Genomic DNA, 12,500 nt, shown 5'->3' with positions numbered 1-12,500 from the left:
GCAATGGTGAAAATAAGGTTTCAGTTTTGAAAGTGATGAAAATGACCACATTATCTCTCTGTTGATTGGCTGTGTTCTGTGTCTGTGTTCTGGTTGGTTGAGGCATTGTATCTCTGTGTTGTGATTGGCTGTGTTGTTGTATTTCTGTGTTGTGATTGGCTGAGGCGTTGTATCTCTGTGTTGTGATTGGTTGAGGCGTTGTATCTCTGTGTTGTGATTGGCTGAGGTGTTGTATCTCTGTGTTGGGATTGGTCAGATGCTGAAGGATGCCAAAGAGAAGGAGAGGGCTCGTCTCAGCTGCCAGCCAATCAGTGAGCCCACAGCTCACTACGGAATCCTGTTTGATGACTACCAGGGCCTATCACACCTAGAGGCTCTGGAGATACTGGCCAATGAGAGTGAGGCTAAGGTAAAACACACGCACACACACACACGAGTACAAACACAGATATACACAGGTATAGAAGTAACCCAATTCCTCTGTCTCCTCTTCACACTCCTCCCCCTCTCAGGTTCAGTCGTTCCTCTCCTCCCTGGAAGAGGAGGATCAGGAGGAGATAAAGAAAGAACTGATCGCCATCAAGGACATCTTCGTCAGCCACACGGGAGAGGAGGAGGAGGAGGGAGAGGGAGAGGAGAAGAAGGAGGGAGAGGAGACAGTGGATAGGGGTGATCTAAGTCCCCAGTGTTCTACTCCTCTGTGTGAGTTACAAAGACCAAACCGTGTTCCTTAACTCCTGATAAACACAGCTGGGTCCTTAAATACTGATTAACACAGCTGGGTCCTTAAATACTGATTAACACAGCTGGGTCCTTAAATACTGATTAACACAGCTGGGTCCTTAAATACTGATTAACACAGCTGGGTCCTTAAACACTGATAAACACAGCTGGGTCCTTAAATACTGATTAACACAGCTGGGTCCTTAAACACTGATAAACACAGCTGGGTCCTTAACCACTGATTAACACAGCTGGGTCCTTAAATACTGATTAACACAGCTGGGTCCTTAAATACTGATAAACACAGCTGGGTCCTTAACCACTGATAAACACAGCTGGGTCCTTAAATACTGATAAACACAGCTGGGTCCTTAACCACTGATAAACACAGCTGGGTCCTTAACCACTGATAAACACAGCTGGGTCCTTAACCACTGATAAACACAGCTGGGTCCTTAAATACTGATAAACACAGCTGGGTCCTTAACCACTGATAAACACAGCTGGGTCCTTAACCACTGATAAACACAGCTGGGTCCTTAAATACTGATAAACACAGCTGGGTCCTTAACCACTGATAAACACAGCTGGGTCCTTAAATACTGATAAACACAGCTGGGTCCTTAAATACTGATAAACACAGCTGGGTCCTTAACCACTGATAAACACAGCTGGGTCCTTAAATACTGATAAACACAGCTGGGTCCTTTAAATACTGATAAACACAGCTGGGTCCTTAACCACTGATAAACACAGCTGGGTCCCTAACCACTGATAAACACAGCTGGGTCCTTAACCACTGATAAACACAGCTGGGTCCTTAAATACTGATAAACACAGCTGGGTCCTTAAATACTGATAAACACAGCTGGGTCCTTAAATACTGATAAACACAGCTGGGTCCTTAACCACTGATTAACACAGCTGGATCCTTAAATACTGATAAACACAGCTGGGTCCCTAACCACTGATAAACACAGCTGGGTCCTTAAATACTGATAAACACAGCTGGGTCCTTAAATACTGATAAACACAGCTGGGTCCTTAACTCCTGATAAACACAGCTGGGTCCTTAACCACTGATAAACACAGCTGGGTCCTTAACTCCTGATAAACACAGCTGGGTCCTTAACTCCTGATAAACACAGCTGGGTCCTTAACTCCTGATAAACACAGCTGGGTCCTTAAATACTGATAAACACAGCTGGGTCCTTAACTCCTGATAAACACAGCTGGGTCCTTAACCACTGATAAACACAGCTGGGTCCTTAAACTCCTGATAAACACAGCTGGGTCCTTAACCACTGATAAACACAGCTGGGTCCTTAAATACGGATAAACACAGCTGGGTCCTTAACCACTGATAAACACAGCTGGGTCCTTAAATACTGATAAACACAGCTGGGTCCTTAACTACTGATAAACACAGCTGGGTCCTTAACCACTGATAAACACAGCTGGGTCCTTAACTACTGATAAACACAGCTGGGTCCTTAAATACTGATAAACACAGCTGGGTCCTTAACTCCTGATAAACACAGCTGGGTCCTTAACTCCTGATAAACACAGCTGGGTCCTTAAATACTGATAAACACAGCTGGGTCCTTAAATACTGATAAACACAGCTGGGTCCTTAAATACTGATAAACACAGCTGGGTTCTTAACCACTGATAAACACAGCTGGGTCCTTAACTACTGATAAACACAGCTGGGTCCTTAACCACTGATAAACACAGCTGGGTCCTTAAATACTGATAAACACAGATGGGTCCTTAAATACTGATAAACACAGCTGGGTTCTTAACAGCAGCTCAGGTTAAACCGTTTCTAACCTGTCTATCTACGGGTAACAGAGTTGGCATGTTGTGTCCTAGCAGATCAGTTTAAACCGTTTCTAACCTGTCTATCTACGGGTAACAGAGTTGGCATGTTGTGTCCTAGCAGCTCAGTTTAAACCGTTTCTAACCTGTCTATCTACGGGTAACAGAGTTGGCATGTTGTGTTCTAGCAGATCAGTTTAAACCGTTTCTAACCTGTCTATCTACGGGTAACAGAGTTGGCATGTTGTGTCCTAGCAGCTCAGTTTAAACCGTTTCTAACCTGTCTATCTACGGGTAACAGAGTTGGCATGTTGTGTCCTAGCAGATCAGTTTAAACCGTTTCTAACCTGTCTATCTACGGGTAACAGAGTTGGCATGTTGTGTCCTAGCAGATCAGTTTAAACCGTTTCTAACCTGTCTATCTACGGGTAACAGAGTTGGCATGTTGTGTCCTAGCAGCTCAGTTTAAACCGTTTCTAACCTGTCTATCTACGGGTAACAGAGTTGGCATGTTGTGTTCTAGCAGATCAGTTTAAACCGTTTCTAACCTGTCTATCTACGGGTAACAGAGTTGGCATGTTGTGTCCTAGCAGCTCAGTTTAAACCGTTTCTAACCTGTCTATCTACGGGTAACAGAGTTGGCATGTTGTGTTCTAGCAGATCAGTTTAAACCGTTTCTAACCTGTCTATCTACGGGTAACAGAGTTGGCATGTTGTGTCCTAGCAGCTCAGTTTAAACCGCTTCTAACCAAAGCAACAGAAAATGACCTTAAAGACTAGAACAGTGAGACAGGGTGACAGGGTGACAGGGAGACAGGGAGACAGGGAGACGGGGAGACAGGGTGACAGGGTGACAGTGAGACAGTATGACAGGGAGACAGGGTGACAGTGAGACAGGGTGACAGGGTGACAGGGAGACAGGGTGACACGGTAACAGGGTGACAGGGTGACAGGGTGAGCACCTGTTCTTACACTGTGATTTGACTATGAGTTGTTCAACGTTTCTTCTGAAAAATAGAATTTCTAAAAATGGTCCGAGAAGAACAACATTGGCAGGGCAATTCAAGCAAAGCCAATATGCGGAGGTAAAGTATTGGGCCTGTAGTTCACGGCACAAACCTCATTGGTACAGAACTGTTTTATAATTGTGACCTTGACTCAGAAAAGGTTGGTGACCATTGCGATAAAGGATCAACGTTTCTGACACTGACAGAGCCTACGACCAAGACGTAGTGGTACTGAACCAGCAGACCTAGACCCTGTCTCACTGAACCAGCAGACCTAGACCCTGTCTCACTGAACCAGCAGACCTAGACCCTGTCTCACTGAACCAGCAGACCTAGACCCTGTCTCACTGAACCAGCCAAGACGTAGTGGTACTGAACCAGCAGACCTAGACCCTGTCTCACTGAACCAGCAGACCTAGACCCTGTCTCACTGAACCAGCAGACCTAGACCCTGTCTCACTGAACCAGCAGACCTAGACCCTGTCTCACTGAACCAGCCAAGACGTAGTGGTACTGAACCAGCAGACCTAGACCCTGTCTCACTGAACCAGCAGACCTAGACCCTGTCTCACTGAACCAGTCAAGACGTAGTGGTACTGAACCAGCAGACCTAGACCCTGTCACACTGAACCAGCAGACCTAGACCCTGTCTCACTGAACCAGCAGACCTAGACCCTGTCTCACTGAACCAGCCAAGACGTAGTGGTACTGAACCAGCAGACCTAGACCCTGTCTCACTGAACCAGCAGACCTAGACCCTGTCTCACTGAACCAGTCAAGACGTAGTGGTACTGAACCAGCAGACCTAGACCCTGTCACACTGAACCATCCAAGACGTAGTGGTACTGAACCAGCAGACCTAGACCCTGTCACACTGAACCATCCAAGACGTAGTGGTACTGAACCAGCAGACCTAGACCCTGTCTCACTGAACCAGCAGACCTAGACCCTGTCTCACTGAACCAGCAGACCTAGACCCTGTCTCACTGAACCAGCAGACCTAGACCCTGTCACACTGAACCATCCAAGACGTAGTGGTACTGAACCAGCAGACCTAGACCCTGTCTCACTGAACCAGCAGACCTAGACCCTGTCTCACTGAACCAGCCAAGACGTAGTGGTACTGAACCAGCAGACCTAGACCCTGTTACACTGAACCAGCCAAGACGTAGTGGTACTGAACCAGCCAAGACGTAGTGGTACTGAACCAGCAGACCTAGACCCTGTCTCACTGAACCAGCAGACCTAGACCCTGTCACACTGAACCATCCAAGACGTAGTGGTACTGAACCAGCAGACCTAGACCCTGTCTCACTGAACCAGCAGACCTAGACCCTGTCTCACTGAACCAGCAGACCTAGACCCTGTCTCACTGAACCAGCAGACCTAGACCCTGTCTCACTGAACCAGCAGACCTAGACCCTGTCTCACTGAACCAGCAGACCTAGACCCTGTCACACTGAACCAGCCAAGACGTAGTGGTACTGAACCAGCCAAGACGTAGTGGTACTGAACCAGCAGACCTAGACCCTGTCTCACTGAACCAGCAGACCTAGACCCTGTCACACTGAACCAGCAGACCTAGACCCTATCACACTGAACCAGCAGACCTAGACCCTGTCTCACTGAACCAGCCAAGACGTAGTGGTACTGAACCAGCAGACCTAGACCCTGTCTCACTGAACCAGCAGACCTAGACCCTGTCTCACTGAACCAGCAGACCTAGACCCTGTCTCACTGAACCAGCAGACCTAGACCCTGTCTCACTGAACCAGCAGACCTAGACCCTGTCTCACTGAACCAGCAGACCTAGACCCTGTCTCACTGAACCAGCAGACCTAGACCCTGTCACACTGAACCAGCAGACCTAGACCCTGTCTCAATGAACCAGCAGACCTAGTCCCTGTCTCACTGAACCAGCAGACCTAGACCCTGTCACACTGAACCAGCAGACCTAGACCCTGTCTCAATGAACCAGCAGACCTAGTCCCTGTCTCACTGAACCAGCCAAGATGTAGTGGTACTGAACCAGCAGACCTAGACCCTGTCTCAATGAACCAGCAGACCTAGTCCCTGTCTCACTGAACCAGCAGACCTAGACCCTGTCACACTGAACCAGCAGACCTAGACCCTGTCTCACTGAACCAGCAGACCTAGACCCTGTCTCACTGAACCAGCAGACCTAGACCCTGTCTCACTGAACCAGCAGACCTAGACCCTGTCTCACTGAACCAGCAGACCTAGACCCTGTCACACTGAACCAGCAGACCTAGACCCTGTCTCACTGAACCAGCCAAGACGTAGTGGTACTGAACCAGCAGACCTAGACCCTGTCACACTGAACCAGCAGACCTAGACCCTGTCTCACTGAACCAGCAGACCTAGACCCTGTCACACTGAACCAGCAGACCTAGACCCTGTCTCACTGAACCAGCCAAGACGTAGTGGTACTGAACCAGCAGACCTAGACCCTGTCTCACTGAACCAGCAGACCTAGACCCTGTCTCACTGAACCAGCAGACCTAGACCCTGTCACACTGAACCAGCAGACCTAGACCCTGTCACACTGAACCAGCCAAGACGTAGTGGTACTGAACCAGCAGACCTAGACCCTGTCTCACTGAACCAGCAGACCTAGACCCTGTCTCACTGAACCAGCAGACCTAGACCCTGTCACACTGAACCAGCAGACCTAGACCCTGTCACACTGAACCAGCCAAGACGTAGTGGTACTGAACCAGCAGACCTAGACCCTGTCACATTGAATCAGCCAAGATGTCCGAAAATCGTTTACAACCTAAGAATTTTTCCACGATATCGACAAAGTCGTGGAATTAGACGGCTAAACCCGTGCAGTCTCTACGGGCATTTAGTTTGTTGAAATCTGCCAAAAATGTTGGCACTTTAGCCTTTAATTCATATTAAAAAAAATATGATTTATTGAATTCTCCATGTGGTCTATATTAAAAGGGCACTTCATTTAATAACAGTCTTTTAAAATTCAATATTAGTGCACAATTTATACTTAGTTGGCACAATTTAGACTTAAAATATCATAGGGCACTCTTTGTGTAACAACCCAGTTATTACTAGACTTGATGTTTAATTTGTCTCTCCGGTCTGATGTTTAATCTGTCTCTCTCTGGTCTGATGTTTAATCTGTCTCTCTCTGGTTGATGTTTAATCTGTCTCTCTCTGGTTGATATTTAATCTGTCTCTCTGGTCTGATGTTTAATCTGTCTCTCTCCGGTCTGATGTTTAATCTGTCTCTCTCTGGTCTGATGTTTAATCTGTCTCTCTCTGGTTTATGTTTAATCTGTCTCTCCGGTTGATGTTTAATCTGTCTCTCCGGTTGATGTTTAATCTGTCTCTCTCTGGTCTGATGTTTAATCTGTCTCTCTCCGGTCTGATGTTTAATCTGTCTCTCTCTGGTTGATGTTTAATCTGTCTCTCTCTGGTTGATATTTAATCTGTCTCTCTGGTCTGATGTTTAATCTGTCTCTCTCCGGTCTGATGTTTAATCTGTCTCTCTGGTCTGATGTTTAATCTGTCTCTCTCCGGTCTGATGTTTAATCTGTCTCTCTCTGGTCTGATGTTTAATCTGTCTCTCTCTGGTTTATGTTTAATCTGTCTCTCCGGTTGATGTTTAATCTGTCTCTCCGGTTGATGTTTAATCTGTCTCTCTCTGGTCTGATGTTTAATCTGTCTCTCTCCGGTCTGATGTTTAATCTGTCTCTCTCTGGTCTGATGTTTAATCTGTCTCTCTGGTCTGGTGTTTAATCTGTCTCTCTCCGGTCTGATGTTTAATCTGTCTCTCTCTGGTTTATGTTTTATCTGTCTCTCCGGTTTATGTTTAATCTGTCTCTCTCCGGTTGATGTTTAATCTGTCTCTCTGGTCTGATGTTTAATCTGTCTCTCTCCGGTTGATGTTTAATCTGTCTCTCTCTGGTTTATGTTTTATCTGTCTCTCCGGTTGATGTTTAATCTGTCTCTCTCTAGTTTATGTTTTATCTGTCTCTCTGGTTGATGTTTAATCTGTCTCTCTCTGGTTTATGTTTTATCTGTCTCTCTGGTCTGATGTTTAATCTGTCTCTCTCTGGTTTATGTTTTATCTGTCTCTCCGGTTTATGTTTAATCTGTCTCTCTCCGGTTGATGTTTAATCTGTCTCTCTGGTCTGATGTTTAATCTGTCTCTCTCTGGTTGATGTTTAATCTGTCTCTCTCTGGTTTATGTTTTATCTGTCTCTCCGGTTGATGTTTAATCTGTCTCTCTCTGGTTTATGTTTTATCTGTCTCTCTGGTTGATGTTTAATCTGTCTCTCTCTGGTTTATGTTTTATCTGTCTCTCCGGTTGATGTTTAATCTGTCTCTCTCTGGTTTATGTTTTATCTGTCTCTCTGGTTGATGTTTAATCTGTCTCTCTCTGGTTTATGTTTTATCTGTCTCTCTGGTTGATGTTTAATCTGTCTCTCTCTGGTTTATGTTTTATCTGTCTCTCCGGTCTGATGTTTAATCTGTCTCTCTGGTCTGATGTTTAATCTGTCTCTCTCTGGTCTGATGTTTAATCTGTCTCTCTCTGGTTTATGTTTTATCTGTCTCTCCGGTTGATGTTTAATCTGTCTCTCTCTGGTTGATGTTTAATCTGTCTCTCTCTGGTTGATGTTTAATCTGTCTCTCCGGTTGATGTTTAATCTGTCTCTCTCTGGTTTATGTTTTATCTGTCTCTCCGGTTGATGTTTAATCTGTCTCTCTCTGGTTGATGTTTAATCTGTCTCTCTCTGGTTGATGTTTAATCTGTCTCTCCGGTTGATGTTTAATCTGTCTCTCTCTGGTTGATGTTTAATCTGTCTCTCCGGTTGATGTTTAATCTGTCTCTCTCTGGTTGATGTTTAATCTGTCTCTCTCTGGTTGATGTTTAATCTGTCTCTCCGGTTGATGTTTAATCTGTCTCTCTCTGGTCTCATGTTTAATCTGTCTCTCTCTGGTCTGATGTTTAATCTGTCTGTCTCTCTGGTTGATGTTTAATCTGTCTCTCTCCGGTCTGATATTTAATCTGTCTCTCTCCGGTTTATGTTTAATCTCTCTCTCTCTGGTTGATGCTTAATCTGTCTCTCTGGTCTGATGTTTAATCTGTCTCTCCGGTCTGATGTTTAATCTGTCTCTCTCTGGTTGATGTTTAATCTCTTTCCAGCAGCTGATGGGGAGGAGTTTGTGAGCGTCCTGACTGAGTTGCTGTTTGAGCTTCACGTCGCTGCCACCCCAGACAAACTGAACAAGGTAACAGACAGTCACCACAGACAAACTCAACAAGGTAACAGACAGTCACTGTCACCACAGACAAACTCAACAAGATAACAGACAGTCACCACAGACAAACTCAACAAGGTAACAGACAGTCACTGTCACCACAGACAAACTCAACAAGGTAACAGACAGTCACTGTCACCACAGACAAACTCAACAAGGTAACAGACAGTCCCTGTCACCACAGACAAACTCAACAAGGTAACAGACAGTCACTGTCACCACAGACAAACTCAACAAGGTAACAGACAGTCACTGTCACCACAGACAAACTCAACAAGGTAACAGACAGTCACTGTCACCACAGACAAACTCAACAAGGTAACAGACAGTCCCTGTCACCACAGACAAACTCAACAAGGTAACAGACAGTCACTGTCACCACAGACAAACTCAACAAGGTAACAGACAGTCCCTGTCACCACAGACAAACGCAACAAGGTAACAGACAGTCCCTGTCACCACAGACAAACTCAACAAGGTAAGAGACAGTCACCACAGACAAACTCAACAAGGTAACAGACAGTCACCACAGACAAACTCAACAGGGTAACAGACAGTCACCACAGACAAACTCAACAAGGTAACAGACACACAGTTTTAATTGAATCTACTGAATAAGAGTTCATTATTTTAGGTTAAAGTTTAGTCATGTCATGTCAATTCATCCCCAGGCCAGGATGAGAGCGCATGATTGGGTGAGAGAGGTGGAGAAACCTGTCGTCGTCACGGAAACCATCGGGGGGGCGACGGAGGAGGAGCAAAGAGGAGAACCTGAAACAAGAGAGGGAGAAGAAGAGAAGAAAGAGGGGGAGGAGCTGGAGGAGAAGAAAGAGGAGGAGGAGCTAAAGGAGAAGAAAGAGGAGGAGAAAGAGGAGGAGGAGCTAAAGGAGAAGAAAGAGGAGGAGAAAGAGGAGGAGGAGCTAAAGGAGAAGAAAGAGGAGGAGAAAGAGGAGGAGGAGCTAAAGGAGGAGGAGGTAAAGGAGAAGAAAGAGGGGGAGGAGATAAAGGAGAATGAGGAAGAGAGACGATCCAGGTCTGTAGAGGTGAGATCTGATGTTGGACAGAGAACCCTCTGTCTGTCCGTCCGTCCGTCCGTCCGTCCGTCCCATGTTCTCTCTCCCTCGCTTTTCGTTTTAAGCACGTAGTGTGTGTTAATGTTTATATATTGTGTGTGTTAATGTTTATATATTGTGTGTGTGCTTGTGTGTGTGTGTCTAGGCAGTGTACCTCTGTTCAGTGGGCTCCCTGGCGGAGGTGACAGCCCGCAGTATCGAACAGCTCCACAAGGTGGCAGAGTTGATCCTCCACGGACAGGACCTGGAGAAACCTGCCAGAGACCAGGCTCACATACTCACCAGGTCTGTTGGAGGAGGGGGGGGGGGGGGGAGGGGGGACAGGAGAAACCTGTTAGAGGGTCACTAGTCCAACGCTCTAACCACTAGGCTAACCTGCCGCCCCGGTCTTTAATAGGTTACTCACCAGGTCTGTTGGAGGAGGGGGGGGGGGGGGACAGGAGAAACCTGTTAGAGACCAGGCTGTAGGGGGGGAGGGGGTGGGGGAGGCAGGACCAGGAGAAACCTGCTAGAGACCAGGCTGTGTGGGGGGGGGGGGGAATATGTATATTCTGAGCATCGTTAATGTCTGTGACTGTTGCAGGTTGACGTGTGCCATGTGTCGGGAGGTGGGTTGTCTTGCCAGGAAGTTCTCTGATACTCTGCTCACCGTTGGGGTAAGATGTGTGTGTGTGTGTGTGTGTGTGTACTGGGACTTTATCTCCAACACAATAAAGGAATGGCATTAAGGTCAGGTGATCAGCTGATCATCACCCCCATTGGTTCTCTGACTCCCTTCCTGCCCTTCTCCAGGTTCAGAGAAAAGCAGAAGAGTTGAACCCTTTGGTAGACAGTGTGCTGCTTGAGGTAAGACATGTAACTGTTGTTCTGTAGGGTTCTAACAGTGTTCTGTAGGGTTCTAACAGTGGTCTGATGTTCTGAAGGGTTCTAACAGTGTTCTGTAGGGTTCTAACAGTGTTCTGTTGTTCTGAAGGGTTCTAACAGTGTTCTGTAGGGTTCTAACAGTGTTCTGTAGGGTTCTAACAGTGGTCTGATGTTCTGAAGGGTTCTAACAGTGTTCTGTAGGGTTCTAACAGTGTTCTGTTGTTCTGAAGGGTTCTAACAGTGTTCTGTAGGGTTCTAACAGTGTTCTGTTGTCCTAACAGTGTTCTGTAGGGTTCTAACAGTGTTCTGTTGTTCTGAAGGGTTCTAACAGTGTTCTGTTGTTTCGTATGGTTCTAACTGTTTTATTTCTTTTCCCGAAGGGTTCTAACAGTGTTCTGTAGGGTTCTAACAGTGTTCTGTTGTCCTAACAGTGTTCCGTAGGGTTCTAACAGTGTTCCGTTGTTCCACAGGGTTCTAACAGCACCACATACATCCAGAACGCCTTCCAGCTCCTCCTCCCGGTTCTCCAGATGTCACACATCCAGACCCACAGCTCTAGAACCCGCACGGAACCACAGCCCTAACCCCGTCGTAGCCACAGTAAACACACCTCATACTGCTGAAGTGCTGTGAGCATACTAGCCCGTCCTAATGATGTAACTATGTACAGGAAGATAATGTGATATATATATATATATATTAATAACAGCGATACGGAAGTCAACTCCTAGGTTGCCATAGTAACAGACTAGACTAGGATATCCGTAAACTATGACGTAATGCAGTAACTTTAGTATAGTTTTATGTAGGGAACAACTTCTCAGATTGAAGAGCTTGTACTCATGTCTATTGAGCATCTCCAAATTGATTATTTTATTATATATATATATATGTATTAATCATATTTATATATATTACTATTCAGAGGTAAATCTAAACATGATTCATGTCAACTGGCTAATTTAACCCGGTGTATCAGATTATGTCTTATCGTTTTAAAAAGCGAAACCAAAAAAAAAATAGTTTTGTTGTTAGAGTTTGTTTTTAGTGTCACGTAAAACCAGATCCGTACAGTGTAATTTGTCCGCTCAGGTGTTCGAACCAGAGACCTTTGGGTTCCTCTGGGCCCAACGCGCTAATCGCTAGGCTACATGCCGCAGGTATTGATGTTCCCTGCTTAATGAAGGTGGGTTTCTTTACATCGCAGAACAACTAACCTTGTTGAAATGGTAGAACAACTAACCTTGTTGAAATGGCAGAACAACTAACCTTGTTGAAATGGCAGAACAACTAACCTTGTTGAAATGGTAGAACAACTAACCTTGTTGAAATGGTAGAACAACTAACCTTGTTGAAATGGTAGAACAACTAACCTTGTTGAAATGGTAGAACAACTAACCTTGTTTACATGGTAGAACAACTAACCTTGTTTACATGGTAGAACAACTAACCTTGTTGACATGGCAGAACAACTAGCCTTGTTTACATGGTAGAACAACTAACCTTGTTGAAATGGTAGAACAACTAACCTTGTTGAAATGGCAGAACAATTAACTTTGTTGAAATGGTAGAACAACTAACCTTGTTTACATGGTAGAACAACTAACCTTGTTGAAATGGTAGAACAACTAACCTTGTTGAAATGGTAGAACAACTAACCTTGTTGAAATGGCAGAACAACTAACCTTGTTGACATGGCAGAACA

At 45.5% G+C, this 12,500-nt stretch overlaps 1 protein-coding gene across 4 annotated transcripts in view; it reads left to right on the top strand.

The window, feature by feature from the left end:
• LOC110510824 (protein NOXP20) overlaps positions 1-12,500 on the top strand; it is an 18,901-nt gene that overhangs the window by 4,239 nt on the left and 2,162 nt on the right. Inside the window, exons 6-13 of one of the 4 annotated variants that reach the window (XM_090209767.1) lie at positions 257-409; positions 513-702; positions 8,746-8,828; positions 9,530-9,901; positions 10,077-10,216; positions 10,515-10,587; positions 10,724-10,777; positions 11,266-11,424. In XM_090209767.1, coding sequence (XP_090065893.1) covers positions 257-409; positions 513-702; positions 8,746-8,828; positions 9,530-9,901; positions 10,077-10,216; positions 10,515-10,587; positions 10,724-10,777; positions 11,266-11,379 — 1,179 coding nt within the window. In that variant the 3' untranslated portion in view covers positions 11,380-11,424. Of the gene's footprint in view, positions 1-256; positions 410-512; positions 703-8,742; positions 8,829-9,529; positions 9,902-10,076; positions 10,217-10,514; positions 10,588-10,723; positions 10,778-11,265 lie in introns of all 4 variants that reach the window. The other 3 variants (XM_090209765.1, XM_090209768.1, XM_090209769.1) reach the window with 3 other exon arrangements.

This window comes from Oncorhynchus mykiss, chromosome 19, assembly GCF_057628025.1.
Source record: "Oncorhynchus mykiss isolate SJ-2025 chromosome 19, ASM5762802v1, whole genome shotgun sequence".
In the NCBI taxonomy this organism is placed as follows: Eukaryota; Metazoa; Chordata; class Actinopteri; order Salmoniformes; family Salmonidae; genus Oncorhynchus; species Oncorhynchus mykiss.
Note: the sequence above shows the minus strand (reverse complement) of the source record. Positions and strands in the feature narration are given on the sequence as shown.